We start from the raw sequence: 18,444 nt of genomic DNA on the forward strand, positions 1-18,444 counted from the left end.
CTTTGTTCTATCGATAAAGAAGCTCAACGCTCTCTTTGGGTCCAGACGGTGCAGTCTTTCTTCCTCTTTGGAAGGATGAGGCGGAGGATAGAACGTGGACAAAGTAATTGCCTGAGACAAATGGAAGGGTGAAACAACCTTCGGGAGGAAAGCAGCCTTGGTCCTCAACACCACCTTATCCCCATAAAAAGTTGTATAAGGGGGTTTTACTGATAAGGCCTGCAACTCACTCACTCTCCTTGCTGATGTTATAGCTATCAGGAAGACTGTTTTTAAAACCAAATACCTCAAGGGGCAAGAATGCATAGGTTCAAAAGGGGACCCCATAAGGAAAGTCAGGACTAAGGACAAATCCCATTGCGGCATAACGAATGGCTTTGGAGGATATTGATTTAGAAGACCTTTCAAGAATCTGATAACAATAGGGGATTTAAATAAAGATGGTTGGTCTGGAAGACATACGAAGGCTGACAAGGCCGATAAATAACCTTTAATAGTAGCCACTGCACAACCTTTCTGCGCCAGAGATAGAGCAAAAGACAAAACGTCCGATAGATGAGCATGTAAAGGATCAATCTGCCTCTCTCCACACCACGCAACAAATTTAGACCACCTATTAGCGTAGATAGATCTAGTGGAGTGTCGCCTGGCCGCTAATATAACATCCACTACCTCAGGCGGGAGAGAGAAGGAACTCAGGTTGCCCCGTTCAATCTCCAGGCATGTAGGTGCAGACTCTGGAGGTTGGGGTGTAGAACCTGCCCCTGCGACTGTGAGAGGAGGTCTGCCCTGAAAGGGAGACGGAGCGGCGGGCACGTTGAGAGTTGGAGAAGGTCGGAGTACCACACCCTCCTTGGCCAATCCGGAGCTATTAAGATTACTAGAGCCCGGTCTTGGCGAATCTTCCTCAATACTCGAGGAATCAAGGGTATGAGAGGAAACGCGTAAAGCAACTGGCCGCACCAGGTCATTTGAAACGCGTCCCCCAACGCTTCCTGCATCGGATACTGAAGGCTGCAGAACAACGGACAATGCGCGTTCTCTCGAGTGGCGAACAGATCTACCCGAGGAAACCCCCACTTCTGGAAGATTAAACGGACTTGATCTGGATGGAGACGCCACTCGTGGTCTGCCGAGAAGTGGCGACTGAGACTGTCCGCACGCACGTTCAAAACTCCGGCCAGATGGTTTGCTATCAAGCAAATCCGATGGTCCTTTGCCCAGGACCATAGTCGAAGAGCTTCTCTGCAGAGAAGGTACGACCCCACTCCTCCCTGCTTGTTTATGTACCACATCGTGGTAGTATTGTCCGTTAGGACCTGTACCGACTGACCACGAAGGGAAGGGAGGAAGGCCTTGAGAGCCAGACGTACAGCCCGTAACTCTAACAGATTGATGTGAAAAATCTGTTCCTCTGGAGACCAAAGACCTTTGATCTCCAGATCCCCCAGATGAGCTCCCCACCCTAGAGTGGAAGCATCCGTTATGACTGTGGCCACTGGTGGCGACTGCTGGAACGGCTTTCCTTGTGAAAGATTGTTGCTTGCAATCCATCACTTCAAATCCACAGCAGCATCTCTGGAGATCTTGACAGTACCCTCTAGATCCCCTCTGTGTTGAGACCACTGCCTTCGGAGGCACCACTGAAGAGCCCTCATGTGCCAGCGAGCATGCGTGACCAACAGAATGCAGGAGGCAAAAAGACCGAGCAGACGAAGGACCTTGAGGACTGGAACTACCGCTCCATTTCGAAACATTGGAACCAAATCCTGAATATCTTGAATCCGCTGAGGCGGAGGAAAGGCCCGACCCAATGTTGTATCCAGTACTGCCCCTATGAACAGGAGGCGCTGAGAGGGCTCTAGGTGAGATTTGGGCTCGTTCACCGAAAAGCCCAGGTCGAACAACAACTGGGTTGTTGACTGCAGATGACGCAACACAAGCTCCGGGGACTTGGCTTTGATCAACCAATCGTCCAAGTAAGGGAATACTGCTATCCCCTTCCTTCTGAGCTCTGCCGCAACCACCGACATCACCTTCGTGAAGACTCGAGGTGCTGAAGTAAGACCAAACGGAAGGACCGCAAACTGGTAGTGTTGCGATCCCACCACAAACCGGAGATACTTCCTGTGTGACTTGAGTATCGGGATATGAAAGTAAGCATCCTGCAAGTCGACAGACACCATCCAGTCTTCCATGTTCAACGCCAAAAGCACCTGTGCTAGGGTCAGCATCTTGAACTTTTCCTGCTTGAGGAACCAATTCAAGATCCTCAGGTCCAGAATTGGTCTCAAACGACCATCCTTCTTGGGAATCAGGAAATACCTTGAGTAAACTCCTTGACCCCTTTCCTGCTCCGGGACCAACTCCACCGCGCCCTTTAAAAGGAGGACTTCTACCTCCTGTTCTAGCAACAGGAGGTGTTCTTGTGAACAATACGAAGGGCGGGGCGGGATGAGGGGCGGAAACTCCCGAAAGGGAAGGGTGTAGCCTTTTCCCACAACACTGAGAACCCAAGTGTCCGACGTAACAGTATCCCATTTGGTGAGAAAATGCTGTAATCTTCCCCCTACAGGAGAGGAGTGAGTGGGAAATGGTGGAAGCCTAAGGCTGCTTCCCCTGCTGCACCCCGCCAGAGGTTGAGGAAGAGGCAGAGTGCTGCTGAGAAGCTCCCCTGGTGCGGACCCTACCCCTCCCCCTAAAAGATCTATAGGGATGGGAAGAGGCAGGTTGCTGATATCTTCCCCGAAAGGAAGAGGAGGAAGAGCCACGCCCAAATCCACGAAACCTCCTGAAGAATCTGGAAGAGGCCGTGGAAGAAGGAGCTTGGAGTCCCAACGACTTAGCCGTGGCCCTGCTCTCCTTAAACCGTTCCAAGGCCGAATCAGCCTTAGCCCCAAACAGTTTGTCCCCATCAAACGGGAGATCCAACAATGTGGACTGTACATCTGCCGAAAAGCCCGAGTTACGGAGCCAGGCCTGTCTCCTTTCCACCACAGTTGTGCCCATTGCTCTGGCTACCGAGTCAGTGGTATCCAGTCCCGTCTGGATAATTTGGGTCGCAGCAGCCTGGGCATCAGAGACAAGATCCAAAAGACCCTGAGGAAGCTCTGTAAACGAAGAGGAGATGTCATCCATCAGAGCATGAATATACCTCCCCAGGATACAGGTTGCATTGGTGGCTTTTAATGCCAGACTGCAGGACGAAAAAATCTTCTTCGACTGCGCCTCCAGCTTTTTTGAATCTCTGTCCCCAGGCACCGTCGGAAAAGAACCAGGCGCTGACTTGGACGAACAGGAGGCCTGCACAACCAAGCTCTCCGGCGTAGGGTGCCTAGATAGGAAACCAGGATCAGTTGGAGCCGTCCGATACCTCCTGGCCACGGCTCTGTGAACTGCTGGGGAAGATGCCGGCTTCTTCCACACCTCTAAAACCGGATCCAGCAGAGCGTCATTAAAAGGTAATAGAGGCTCCGCCGCGGCTGAGGCCGGATGCAACACCTCTGTCAAAAGGTTTTGTTTCGCCTCCACCACCGGCAAAGGCAGGTCCAAAAAACTAGCTGCCTTCCGTACCACTGTATGAAAGGAAGCAGCTTCCTCGGTATATTCCCCCGGGGACGAAAGGTCCCACTCAGGGGAAGTGTCCAGCCCACTGGCCGACTCCAGTCCACGCAGCCCATCACCCGAGTCCTCTAGCTCTCCTTCCTCTAGGGCTCGTTGGTACTCCTGCTCTTCTAGTACCCGGAGAGCACGCCTCCTTGAATGCAGTCGTTGCTCAATCCGCGGAGTCGACAATACCTCCGCCGAAGTCGGAGATCGGCGCCGATCTTCCGAAGCCACCGACGCCGCATCCGGCGCCACAGGTAACTTCGGCGCCGACTGAAGAGCAGTTGAAACGGATGGACCCACCGGAGTCACAGGCCGAAATCTCGACGTCGACGGGATGGAAATCCCTGGGGCCAATCCCTCCGAAGCCACCGGAGCGGCCACCGGCGCCGACACTGGCGCCGAGCCCACGTTCCCAAACGGGAGAAAGGGCATAAAGGGTGCCGGCCGAAGAGGCGCAGGATCACCCAAAGAAAAGGCCAAAGGCCCAGCCGGAGCACCCCCTGGAGCCATCTGTTGGAAGATGGCATACATCGCATTCAAGAATGCGGAACTATCGGCTCCAGGGGTGTGAAAAGCCGGATACTGGGGTGCCTGACTCGGAGGCGACCCCGACGCCGGCCTCGGCGTCTGCGCCGGAGAAAACACTTGAGGCTCCAATACCTCAATCACCGACGCCTGTCCAGGCGAAGTTGGAGACGCCGGAGAGGGCAACGGCGTCGAAGGATGCGGCGTCACCGTGGGGCTGACCTCCCATGTCCTTCGGCGCCGATCCGGAGACCTGGAACGAGCCTCCCTTGAATGACGCCGAGATTCTCTACGGCGCCGGGAGTCTCGATGACGCCGATGTCTTGGAGAAGACTTTTTCTTGTGATGCTTCTCCTTTGACTTGGCCATAAACAGCTTCGCCTCGCGTTCTTTAAGGGCCTTCGGATTCATGTGCTGACATGAATCACAAGTCGAGACGTCGTGGTCGGAGCTCATACACCAAAGGCAATCGGAATGAGGATCCGTCACCGACATCTTGCCTCCACACTCACGACAAGGCTTAAATCCAGATTTTCTCTGCGACATTATTTCCACAGAGAAAGAGTACGCAGCAAGATATACACTGTAACCGCAAGAGTAACAGTTGCTCCCTCGAAGATAACCGTTTCGAATGCACGGAAAAAAGGGAACCGACGTCTGCACGTCGTCGAGGACCTCTTATTGCCTGTATGACGTCAGACGGCGTCGCGTGCGAGACAGTGACGTCCTCGTCGACGTGCAGAGACTAGTAAGAAGATTTCCGTCGAATGCTGGCGCCATGGGAGTATTCATGAGGTGAGGAATCCACAGGTAGTTGTATCCATCAGAATGGTACATTTAATGTTACACTGACACGTCCTGGTGGGTGGTTATTGTGGCCAATAGATACCCATGGGTGTCACCAACGTTTTATCAACTCCTGGGGGGGGGTTTAGAACTAATAGGCCGGACCCTCGCTATGTATCATCCGAACATGTGGGTATAGTTACAACATACAGTGTAGGGAAACTATGCCAGCAATGGTTAAGAACTTCCTCACTAGATCCGGTTAGAGAACACCTGTCTCCTGTCTAATAATACTGACTTACAGGATTTCATGTTAGGCCTCAGAAAACACCACAGAAAGTGTTTCTTAAAATGAAGTAGATAATAAAATTTGGAAGCTTTCCCAACAAGAAGCAGCTGCCCGGTTAAGGCAAATAGACCAGGAAAATCTAAAAAAAAGGCATTAGCTGTTGTGGCTAATGGGATTAATACCCTGTCCGACCGGATATACACCTTAAATAACAATGTCTCTTCTGCTATTGACATTATACAAACAGATATGTCTTCCTTACACCATGGACAGAGTCAGCTAAGGTTCATTATGCAATTGGGTTGGACACTTCAAACATTGAAGGCGGGTCACATTCCCTGGCAACATGTCAGCGCAAGGGAAATATTTTCTTCCTTTAATTTAATGCGACAACAACAACTAATGGCTAAAAAAGAAGCGACTTATGTCATGCTGAACATCGAGAAATTAGAAAAGTTGCCTTTTACTGTGGCTGAAATACCATCTGCTGAGTGGCTAATACACGGGGTCATTAATCTGCCTATTTCTACATTTCAATTCACATCTTGTTTAAGATAAAAGAGGTGGCTGACATTTGGCCTCAAACTGCTACTTCGAATGTGAATGTTGACAAGTTGAGCAGACTCAAGGCTTTATTGTTTCAAAAGCATGTGGCCATTACATCTGCATGTGAGACCTACGTACTTTAGCTGGCAAGGTCGTCAGCAGAGATATAGTCCCTTTTAAGTACAAACTTTCCGAGACACTTTGGTGAACTCGTGGGACGGATATTTAATGCGTCCAGTACAACTGGAATCGCAAACTTTTTTAAAGTTGTTGTTTCTGGTTTCATTTACACCTTCTCCTCCATATTTGGTTTAATACCATCAGCCATTCATTCAATTTTCTCCAGGATTTTAGGGGGGATTTCCAATAACTTTGGCTATAATTGTTGGCATTTTGCTGTTGGTATTTTTTATGCGCAACAGCTGTCCTGCCGCAACAAGGAGGAATGAAAGCGCTCCCATCAGCGCTGCTGTGTCGTGAACGCATGATTCTCTATTTTGGAGCAACACTCCTGGAGCAATTGGAGTGTGGCTGGTCTCTGTCATTCAGACCGGTTTTGCATTGTGTACAGCCCGTGTTTCAGTGCCTCTGGTGCTCTTTCGATTACGCACTGGAGGTCTGTCTTTCTACGCCACGCTTGCTTTCATTGGACGCTGATCTGTTGATGCTCTTGCTGAGGGCTCATTACCAGACATGCGCGTTGAGGTTCCGTTTGCTACGGGAAGCTACTTATGAGTTGCCCTTCCTGGAGGATGTGGCTCTTGACTCATCTTTGGGTACACCACGGAATGCCGCTGAGGCTATGGAACACGACTGCACCTTGATCCTTCTTGGCGATGCCTTTCCAACTTTAACACCTGCCGAAGTGGAAGATTTCCTGTCCTCTATGGTCCCGGAATCAAGTGGAACTTTTAAAAAATAACTTTACCTTTTGAAATTCGGTCTTTTTATGCCACATGTTCATGTTTTAAATTGTCCTTTTACATGCCCACGTGTCCCTTCGTCATAATTGACGTTAATTTTTACATGTATATCTTAGGTTGAGCTTTTAGTAGCAATTTTATATGTCATTTGGCTTTGAACTACCTTCAACCGACAAGAGGAGGGTGTTGTATAGCCATTTTATCTATAGCTCCATGCACGTTATTTTAACACACTAGGCCAGGCCACTGTGCACTCTAACCTAGATATATTTTATTCGGCTTTATTTTATTGTTACAATAGCCACTTTTATGGTCTTGTTTTATTTTCTGGTTATCTAACTGTTTTTTGCCTAGGCCAGCACTCTATTCTCAAACAAGACATTCTTGCTCACTCTGTGCTTCTTGCAAGGCTACAGCACAGTACATTTCCGGTGAATGTGGTAGAAGTTTAGTCTCCAACATTCGTAGAAAACACACATCCTTATGTAGGGACATTTTCTCAGAACATTAGCTGTGTTGTTATAAAAACACTTCTCTTTCCCTTACACGTTAGAGGGAGATTCCAGCCAGAGAACCACGACTGTATGCTGATTGCTGAATGCTTCGCTCCAGACGCTAACAGAGACCACAGGCCTTTGCTAAGGTATGGGGGATGAATGTCTTCCCAGGGGAACTTGAAGGGCAGAATTAGAGCTTAACATGCTGTGCTCTATCATAGCCTATGTAGGAGTTAGTATATCGGCCATAGTGACAATATGATAGCGTTATTTCTATGCTTCACTCTCCTCGTCACAATTTTAATACTGTCATGCTGTGTCGCCCTGGTTATTGCAGCTCACGTTTTGCTATCTAAGATTCAGTCGTTTTATTAAAATCATTATTGAAACATGTACTGCCTCGGTTTGTCATTTATATATGAGACTAACGTAACTGAGAGAAATGGATGAGACCTGAGTGACCACGGCTTCCCTGAGAAACCAATTATGTCATGCGCTTGGCTGCCCAGTCATCCCTGCCCTTGGGTAGGGATGAGGCTCTGCTAGTTGGCCAGAGCAAAACCTGGATTGGAGCAACAGGTGTCACCTGCAGTGGGTCAGACTCAGTCTCCCACACCACGGACGATTCTGCCGCTCAAAATCCAGTAGTCTCATTAAGAATAAGGAGAGCCTACGCCCTACGCGACAATTCAATGTTAACAGGAAATAGGCAAATACAACTCAGATTTGATTTCACCAGCAGAATTAAAAATTCAGTACTCAAAAGTTAATAAATTGAGCAATTACTTCTCACTTCTTTCACTAACCACGAGATAAACACGAGTCACAGGAAAAATGAGCAGGGCTTTTTATATATTTACTGTACAGTCCTCAATATGAAACACGTCCAGAAAATCAGGGCAGTCATGGCGCTCACAAACCCCACACCAATAACCTCCCAGTATATTGGCGCCATAACTCACACAACCGCCCCAAACCACTACCGCCTCACAGCATGACTTTCTGGTATGCCAAAATCGATCAACAACTCTTAACAAGACACGGAGGCCCTAATCTCCTTGACGTAAAGCAGTCTGAATTCCATTCTCCCCCAAAACACCATCAACCACTCCACTCTACCCCACTATCAGACAGTACTAAATTATCACTCTCCACTGTTTTGCAGAATGCCACAAAAAAAAAAAAAAAAAAACAGACTTACTGACCTTTACACTGCCTTTAATACAATACTATATTTTCGGTCACTGACCACAGTCATCCGCAAACTCACTCAAATAGTTCACATCATTCCTCCACACGAATATACGTCTTGTGTAACAGGTCAAGTGTTGAGTCTTCAAGGCTCTCCCCTCTACACATTTAGGTCATTACTTGCATGCACCACCTCAGATCACAAGTCCAACTGTGTGATAATATATTTGGATGTCACAAATGTACATCTCATGGGAGAGAAAGACAAATTCTTGGCTGTTTTCAGTGGTAGAAAAACTATGGCTCTTACAATTGCCAAAGTAACCTTAAACTAAATGGGTCCAAAATTGACATACATGCCCTCAGTCAAATCTAACTACTCACGGAAATGAACTTGCTTGGCCTCCCTCCTCCACAAGATTTCTGGAGAAACAGTCTCCATCAAAGTCAAGGTACGGTAACGTGCAACAGAGAAACCAGCATCAACACTCCCAGTAGAAGCAGTTCTGAAATCAGTTCTTTTCGTCTTGAAAAACATTTAAGTTTAGATTTGACACTAGTCAGCTCGTGACTATACTATTGCATTGCTGTCTAGGATGGATGCCTAAGTAAAACACTAAAGAGTGCAATAGTCTGCACACCCACTCACAGAACAATATAAACCATTGTCAGCCTATAATTGTCCACATAAGACTTCACTATCCCCGTCCCCCCATCCATGCAGTCCATGATATCCCTCAAAATTCGGTGCCTCACATACTCAAATTGTTTAGAAATGTCTATACCCGTTTTCCTAATATGTACATCCAACACTACCAGCCCCTCCCACTCACAATGTTTTGACCAAACATACCTCTAATGGTTTCCTAAAACCAAGTACGGTGTACTAATATCTGTCACCTCAAGAAAATCCACCACCTGGACATCTGACATGCAACCACGATTCTATTGTTCAGGATATTAATAGAAACCTACCCATTCTGAATCCCACCAACGCCCAGGCTGATATTTCCAAAAGACTAAGTGATATGAAGTCAAATGCCTCTTTTTGCCAGAAAAAAAAGCCTGCATTGTAACCCAGTGACCCGTCAACCAGGATACCTTTTTCTAATAGCTTCTGCTTCAAAAAAAGGCCACGGCACCTGAATTCTGATCACCTGATAACCATTATACTTATTTAGGCTTGGCTTGACAGCTCAGCTGACTGAAAAACGTATTCTTATAGAGTCCTCAAAAATATACATCTAGTACGACTTTGGCTCTATACAGACTAGTAGTTCTCTCTAAACTCATGCTATTGGCTACTTGACGTACCATTCTACCTCCTCTGCACTGCTTGCATCAGAATGTATGAAAGACTATTTTACATTAGAAATTTACATTCAATAGCACGGTTTGTAATATTGCATTCTTTATCTCTTATATGCATTCTATATAGAAAGCAATCATGTTTGCTACTTTTAGGCCCAGCAATGGCAAAAACAAAATAGTTGCATTTAATGTGTAAACAGCGTTTGTGAATGCTTGTGTTTACAAACATTACCACATTAGAACCAAAGGTTTTGGTTTTGCCAAAGGTACAAACACAATAAATAAGCAAAACATCTGACCATCTTGTGCACGTCTTAAAAGATAGCAAAATCCCTACCGATCCACTATTTCTTGTAAGCTAGCTTGTAATACAATCAATAGCTCCTTGAATTTCATCCATTTTGGCACAAACACTGGCACCTCTTCTTGATATCTCTTATTTTGATTTTCCTCCGCCAACGGTGTAAAGATGAGAGGTCCTTCCTCTACCATTGTTTTGCACAATGTGTGCAACTTGTCACCGCTCTCAGCAGAGATATCCTAAAATAAGAAAAAGAAAGAAACATCAGTTCAACATACGACTTGCCATCATTATCCAGTACCGCAGATAATTTGTTTCCGAGGTAAGGTTTATCCCCTTAAAGAAGCTCCCAATTCGTTATAATGATCATCACTGAAGCAACATCAGATTTTAGAGATAAAGTTAAGTTTGTATAGAACACTCCTCACTGAATTTGACGAAAGGACTTCCCCACAAACTTTATCTTGAGCTCAAAGGAACATGCTAAGTCGAGGAACAGTGCTAATAAAGTTCGTGGGTGGTTAGCAAGACAGAGATGAACTAAATTAAATTGCAAACAAAAAGGGAAGACAGAGTTATGTAGTAGAACAAAGGGAACTCACGGCACACGTCAACAAGGCTTCTTCAAAATCCTAAAATCTAGTAAAATGATTTAAGCCGCCATTATTAAAAACTTAATTGAATTTAGTGCATTGAATTATATTGTATTAATTTCGTTCTGTCATTTATTTGGTCAAATATTTTTACTGGATTTTACAAGATAACATAACACCCATATCCAATGGGCTTGAGTCATATTGGCTTTTTTAACCCATTGAATGCGACAAATAGCTTGGAGCAGTCCAACACTACGGTGGGTGTGTGCATAGGATGCTCCAAGTTATCCTCGCACCCAACCCATGGGGGAAACCACTGACGCTCCTCCTGAGGGCCACCCCTCTAGACCCCCCACCAGGGATGGCACCGGAAGGGCTTCAGCTGCTACCCCTGACCCCCACCTCTGTTTTTTTTATTTGTCTTCACCACACCACTCCACTCCGGCAGGGGAAATCCTAGGTGTGTATCTCAAGGGGTGGGCCCCTCAGTATCAATCGGCCACACCACCTGTTTGACACGCACCAGCTCCCTTTTTCCACATAACTCAACTGCACGAGCAACCAGCTCTGCTCACTTGTACAATAGTCTTACCGGAGCACAACCTGGTGGGTAGACAGGAGCTTTAATCATTGGACTTCAATCAGTAAACACTTAACCCAGTAGAATTTATTGCTTGACTACCATTCTCCCAAATCCACAAGAACTCATCTCTCTTACTAACAGGACCAATCCGGTCCAAACTGCAGATCAGATTAACCGACGTTACCCACTCCCAGACTGGGGGATGGCCAAATCAATTGATGACAGATCTCACGTCGGGTCAGAAGCATCAGCACAAACAGCAAATACTCGTGGTGTATGGCGACTTTCTCGGCTTGAGTCTCTTGATTACACAGCCCAAAAATAATCATCGAAGGACTTATCTCCAACTCCAAACTGAGAGTTTCCTTAAGAATTGTTTCAATACCTTCCCAGAACTTCCCCAACTTCGAACACTGCCAAAACATATGAAGATCATCTGCACTGGGATGGCCACAGCGAGGGCAATTCTCCTCTATCTTCCCTATAACAGTCAACTTTGCTGGCGACCAATAATCCCTATGCAAAGTGATCAGGTGATTTTTCTTCATGGCTGCAGATTTGATGGTGAACCACAGCCTAGAACATGATGTTTCCCACAAATTAACAACATCTAGGGCTGAAAATCGTTCCCCCACTTCAACACCGGAAGAGGGGGATCCTCTTCCGCCGCATCCATCAGCACGTGGTATCACAAGGCGACTTCTTTTTTGATGGATTTCTGCCCTAGCTTCTCGTCCCCAAGGACTCTTCCCAATTTCTCCATCCTGAAGAGATTTGACCCAACTCGACAACTGATAATATTTAAACTTTGAAATTGTTTTGCCTACTTGTTCAGAAAATGTAAACCAAGATACCAACTTAGAATCCTCTAAAATTTGGCCCCATTTATTCACCCCATTGGCTTTCAACTAAAGTGATAAGTTGTCCAAGAGGCACTCAGGAGTACCTTGACCCCCACCTCTTGGTGATGACGTCTGCACACACCGCCATTTGCGTCCAGTGTGGTTTGGAGGAAAAGTAAATTTTTTCCACCAGCGAGTTTTTGGGGAACCCAAAGAGGCATCAGGGGGAAGGAAAGAGTTTTCTTATTCCCCATTATCTCTTTGGAGTGCATTTCTGCTGCATGATTGTGCATGGGGACCGAATCGTACAGCAGGGATGCCCACTACACACCAGGGATTTTCTTTTTACAGATTTTGTTGTTGTGGGGAATGACAACTTGGGCAGGGGGTCGCTCCCTTTTTGAGATGATTATTTTAGGTGTTTCTGCCCCACTTGGGGGCAGATCAACCATATGCTTTTAGTCCCATCTACCTCAAGGGGATGCAGAAGCTACTAGACACCAAGGATTTTTTTATAAGACAATTTTGTTGTTCTGGGGAGCACCCCCTTGAGCAAGGGTTGCTCCCCTTTGGGGGTGAAGATTTTGGCTGTTTCTGCACTTCTTGGGGGCAGATCGTCCATATATTTTTAGGCCCACCTGCCCCCAAGGGGGCAGAAGCCACTAGATAACAGGGATTTTTCTTAAGTACATTTGTTATTTTGGAGAGCAGCCCTTTGGGCAAGGGTCGCTCTACTTCTGGGGGTGTAGGTCTTGGCTTTTTCTGCCCTTCTCGGGGGCAGACTGGCCGTATTTTTGTGTCAGATCCGGAGTTCAGCTGATAGCCTGCATGCACTGCCGTTTGGCTCACTGTGTGTGTACTGGCAATTGGGTAACAGTGTGTGTGGACCTGCGCTTGGCTGGTGGTGTGTGTGTATAATGGCACTTTCCTGGCGATGAGTGTCGACTGGTGCTTTGCTGGTGGTGTGTGTCGACTTGCTCTTGGCTGGCACTGTGCGTGGACTGGAGCTTTGCTGGCGGTGTGTGTGAAAGGGGGCTTGGTTGGTGGTGTGCGTGAGCTGGGTTTCAGCTGGCAGTGTGTGTGAGCTGGGTTTCAGCTGGCGGTGTGTGTGAGCTGGAATTTGGCTGGTGGTGTGAGAGTAATAACATGCTGCTGGTCACTACACACACTGCTAGCCAGATGCCAGTCCACACACTCCAGTGTGATTGCTGTCAGTCATTTGGGCATATGAAAGTGATTGGCCCTTGAATGGCATTGCTGTTGATGTGAGTGTTGTAAGGTGCTGTACCCACAGCTGGTGGTGTGAATGGTCTTGTGTGTGTGTCACGCATGAAAGGTGTGTGATTGGCCTGTAAAGTGGTTGGTGTCTTGGCGCGGCTTTACAGTTCATGAGCTGAGTCATTGATTCAGTTCTTTGACCTTTCAGTCATTAACAGTGTATTACATTTTTGTGAAATCTCTTATTAATTTTTACATTATGAATCTTCACTGACCCTCATGCCAAACCAGTATGTGAGTAGTTGAGGAATAGACGGTTGTGAAGTAATATTTGTCTTTTCTATCTTTTTTCTGCCAGGGTGTACATTGGCTCTACATTGTATTTTGATGTGAGTATTGTAATGTGCTGGACCCTGCGGCTGGCCATATGAATGGTTTTGTGGGTGTAATGTATGAAAGGTGTGTGAATGGCCTGCAAACCACTTGTTACCTTGTTGAGGCTTTACCGCTCACGAGCTGAGTCACTGGTTCTGTTTTTTGACCTTTCAATTATTCACAGTGTATTTTGTTTTTGTGAAATGTCTTGTTAATAAAATTTTACATTTTGAACCTTCATCCATCCTCAAGCCAAATCCAATCAGTATGTGTGTGTACTTGAGGAATAGATGGGTGTGAAGTAATATTTGTCTTTTCTGTCTTTCTCTGCCAGAATGTACATTGTCTCATGGGAAGATCTACCAACTCTAGACACTCAGGGGAGTACAGGGTGCTGTGCCTCTGATGGATCCCAACAAGTTTTCTTACAGACAATCCCCTGCAAACCTCAAAATGTGTCTAAAACCACACATTTTCCTTGCATTTCTGTGCCATATTCTTCCAGAATCAGAAGGAAAACACAAAATTCCTACCACCCAGCATTTTCCCACTTGTCCCAATATAAATGTTGCCCCACTTGTGTGGCTGGGTCTAGTGCCCTCAACAGGAACATCATCAAACTAACATTAATGGAAGTCCTCGCAGAGGAACCCTCCTTGACCTTGGTTTGATTTGTTCTGGTGTGGTCACTAGGCCCAGCCACACAAGTGAGGTACCATTTGTATCGGGAGACTTGGACGAAGGCCGGTTGAAAAGAAGTTTGTGGCTCCCCATGGATTCTAGAAATTTCCATCATAGAAATATGAGAATAATCTGTTTGAGGTTTGCAAGTGATTCTGGGTAACAAAATGTGGTGTGAGTCACGCAAATCATCCAGCCTTGGATACCCTAAGGTGTCTGTTTTTAAAAAAATTACAGTTTAGCTAGGTGCCAGCTGAGCTAGGGTACAAAATCTAGAGCTACCCACTTTGGAAAAAGAGGGTCAATTTTGGGTGGAAAAATTCACTGCATCCATGTTGCGTTTCGGGCTGTTTCCTGTAGCAGGCGCTAGGTCTACCCGCACAAGTGTAGTACGATTTTTAGCCTAGAATATTAGAACATTTGTTATTACCAACTGGATTTCGCTGCATTTGTGCCTTTCAAATGTAAGCCAGTGTATAAGAAAGATGACATTTTGAAAAATGCCCTTCAAATCATACTCTAGTACAGGTACCCATAAATTCAGGAATGTAGAAATAACCACTGCCCCTAAACTCTATATCTTGTGATCATTACAGAAATACATAAGTTCCCTTGTAAACCATTTATCACTCTGCCACTTTCTGCCATGGGAAAACCATGAGGGATCTACACATGACCCCCTTGCTCAATTATTCATTTTGTCTAGTTTTCAGAAAGGTACAGCTTTTTGGATCACCAATGGGCTCCATACAGGTTTCCACAACAAACTGAAAGTAGGTTGAGAGCACAAAAAATAGGGAAAATAGGCTACTGCTTAGAAAAATGCCAAAACTCTGGTAGGAAATTCGTTTTTTTGATTGAGCCCTCCTGAAAGCTGGGAAGACTTCAGTACAGTAAACCATTTGTGGATGCCATTTGTAGGAAGAAACAAGAAAAATAAACTTTTATCTCGAGCACTTGTTCCCTACGTTTTTTTTTCTTCAAAAAAATTAAAATTATGCTATATTTTGGCAATTTTCTCGGTCTTCTCCAGGGAAATCCACAAACCCTGGGTTATCTTTAAAATACCCAGGAAATTGAAAGAAAAGAATCTAAAATTTGGCGTGGATAACGTATCTGGAAAAAAGGTTATGGAGCCCTAAGCACAAACTATGCCAAATTGCCAAAAAAGGGATCCGCACGAGGGAGGACAGTGGAGGGGGTGAGGTAGGCATAGCAGAGAAGGGGTTAATAAATGTGTGAATGGTATACTGCATTGCAAAATAAATACATAAGATGTTTTACAAAATGGAATCGATTGCGCCAAAACTGGTGGAAGAGCCACTAAACATATAATTTAGCAATCACCCCAAAGACAAAATCTCAAAGTTCGAAAATAAAATGCACGGTGCCACTATTACACATTAGTTCAATCTCTCTTCCAGACTGACACGACAGAGAAAAAATGGTGGAGATGGACCGTGAAAGGCAATGATATTTTTAGAACAACTAACAAGTGTGGTTTTGTCTGGGCGAATAAAGCACAATGTACTTATTAAGGACTCTTACTACTTAGCACTTAAACAGTCTGATTTTAGAGTACTTAAGGTTTGAAGGGAAGGCAGTCTAATGGTAATCAGAGACCAACCTGAAGATAGTCAACAACAGACTCACCCATACGAGCATCTGCTCTTGATTAAACATTCGTTTTATTAGGCAGAGTGGCCTAACTGGCCGCTTTTCATATAACAAGCAGAAAATTAAGATAAATTAGCCGCTTTCGAAGGGGAAAAAAACACTTATGTATGCAGCCCTCAATGACGCAAGAAATAACTAGACCTAAGCTTTAGCTAAGGTAAGCCTAATTCACCTAGTGGCCATTGCTGCCAACCCTCTACTACACTTCACCAGAGTATCTGGGCTTTTGTTGACCACGACCAAACGTTATGCTTGACCTTCACCTTCTTCACTGGGAATTCGACAGTCCACACGTTTTTCAGAGGATTGCCCCTTTCTAGCGGTCATAGCGGCATATTCTGCATTGGTGTTGACCTAATCAACCAACAATGCAGCAATTGATTTTGCGGCCTCACCAACTGAGTGGGGTAATACGGAAGGAATATGCGGTACATCACTGCTTCTCGAAGAACTTAAATATCTAAACACTATAGACAAGAGTCGAGGTGATGGACTATCCAAAATTAGTTATTATGCGCACTCCATCAAACATATAGGTTAGCTTTTAATTATTTTACAAACCGAACGCGGATTTTAATGGTAAACGAAAATGGAAAAAACCCTGATCTGCAGCTTATCCCGGAAAGTCATCAAAAGGGATCAAGCACAATTAAATTGATTTAAAGATCAGTTGCAAATGATCAGCTTGAACCCTCTTTACTGTAATCAAAGTGATTAAGGCCCGGATAAATTCCAGATAAAACCTTTCCATTAAACATCGCCGACGGGTTAAAATTCAGGGCAATGACAGCATTGAGACTTTTAGTGCTCTTGCACTTCACCAAATATAGAGCAGCTTGTCAATAAGAGATTTTAATTAAAACCTTAAAAACCTGCTACTGCACAGCGCCAAGGGTCACTTGTTCACGAGCAGAGCGGGTGGTCCCGATGAGAGCACGGCACCTCATCCTAATCCTCGAAGCAGAAGCCTTGACTTCCTCGTTTGTTCAGAAACGAAGGATAATACTGCAATCAACTGCTGCATATGGAAGCTGTCACACAGCAGCAGGCTACGTACAGCCTGGAAAAAAGTAAGTCCCCCCTGGAAAATAAATAAACCCACAAAGCAAAAGTAACACCCTTCAGAGTTCAACAACATATTTACGCTTTTTATTTTAGCAAAAAAATACGTGCCCGGGGGGCAGGACCCATAGCATTTTCTGGCAAATCCGTTAATACGTAAGTAGTTCCCATTAACATTCATCATATATTTACTATTCCCCCCCAATTCTCACACTGTTATAGTCCTCGTTTAAAATGTATAATAAAACACAATATGTATGCATGTATATATATATATATATATATATATATATATATATATATATATATATAGACACACACACACACACACACACACATATATTTCCATTGAAAAGGCAATAAAAAAGTACAGTCAAACGGGGGGTTTAAAAAATAGGGGGAGAGGTTACCAAAAGTGACATTCTCCATTTTAACTAGCATAGGATTCTTTGCTGAACTCAAGGCATGAGAGGCGGTGTACCGGAGTCCTGTAGTCCACTGTATCCGGAATGCATTTCCAAAAAAGAGCCCCTTTGGAAAATCCAGCAAGTAAAAGTTTTGACACTGCGTGATCTTGGCAGGGGTGAAAAAAATCTAGCAAGGCTACTCTCAAGTGGCGGAAGATGCCATGTGCCACCTCAGGATGTAACAGACATTACCTGCAAAGCACTGTCAGCTGAGGTCGTCCACCCTGGCATTCCAAGATCCTATCAAATGGTTCACGACCAGGGAAATGCACAGACATTCTAGCTAGCTCCAGAGACTAAGTGCCTCTTGGCACAGGACCACATACCACCATGCCTGTTTCAGTACTACATAGGCAGGGGTGTTGTCTGTGAGAACATGAACCAGCCTCCCTCTGACAGTAGAAGGCCTTCAATGCCAGCTTATTAGCCCACCGCTACAACAGGTTTTTGTGGAGACGGTTCCCAGCCAGAAACTATGGTTCTCTAACATCTTCCTCTCCCAGATGATTTTGCCATCAAAGCAATGGGCCATCCATCACCACCAACAGCTCTAGGTGGGGAATGAAGAGAGGGGAGGCCATGGCCAAGTTGCTGTCAAGCAGCCACCATTGCAGGCCTCTTGCTGTCTCCTCCGATACCTGGATGGAATTTGACAGGTCATCCGAGTGCTGGGCCCACTGAGACGTCAGGTTCCACTGTAATTGCCACCTAGCACGGTGGACAAGCAGAATACAGTAGGACAAAATGCAAAGAAGCTTTACACTCACTTTCCCCAAGATATAGCATGGAGGCTGTAACATCAGGTTCATGACCCAAATGTCCTAGACTCATTGTGATGGAGGGAAGGACCGAAACTGCACCATATCCAGGCTGGCTCAGATGAAAGGGAGCAGTTGCGAAGGAATCAGGTGTGAGCTTGGCATTTTGGTAGTGAACCCAAACAAAGCTGTGAGGTTCACTGCTGT

The 18,444-nt window shown here is 45.6% G+C and overlaps 1 protein-coding gene across 1 annotated transcript in view; it reads right to left on the reverse strand.

Annotated features, from left to right (window-relative positions):
- Positions 1-18,444, reverse strand: part of ZW10 (zw10 kinetochore protein) — a 187,447-nt gene that overhangs the window by 7,055 nt on the left and 161,948 nt on the right. Inside the window, exon 15 of the mRNA XM_069224379.1 lies at positions 10,015-10,217. Coding sequence (XP_069080480.1) covers positions 10,015-10,217 — 203 coding nt within the window. The remainder of the gene's footprint in view (positions 1-10,014; positions 10,218-18,444) is intronic.

The sequence above is a fragment of the Pleurodeles waltl genome, chromosome 3_1, assembly GCF_031143425.1.
Source record: "Pleurodeles waltl isolate 20211129_DDA chromosome 3_1, aPleWal1.hap1.20221129, whole genome shotgun sequence".
Taxonomy (NCBI): Eukaryota; Metazoa; Chordata; class Amphibia; order Caudata; family Salamandridae; genus Pleurodeles; species Pleurodeles waltl.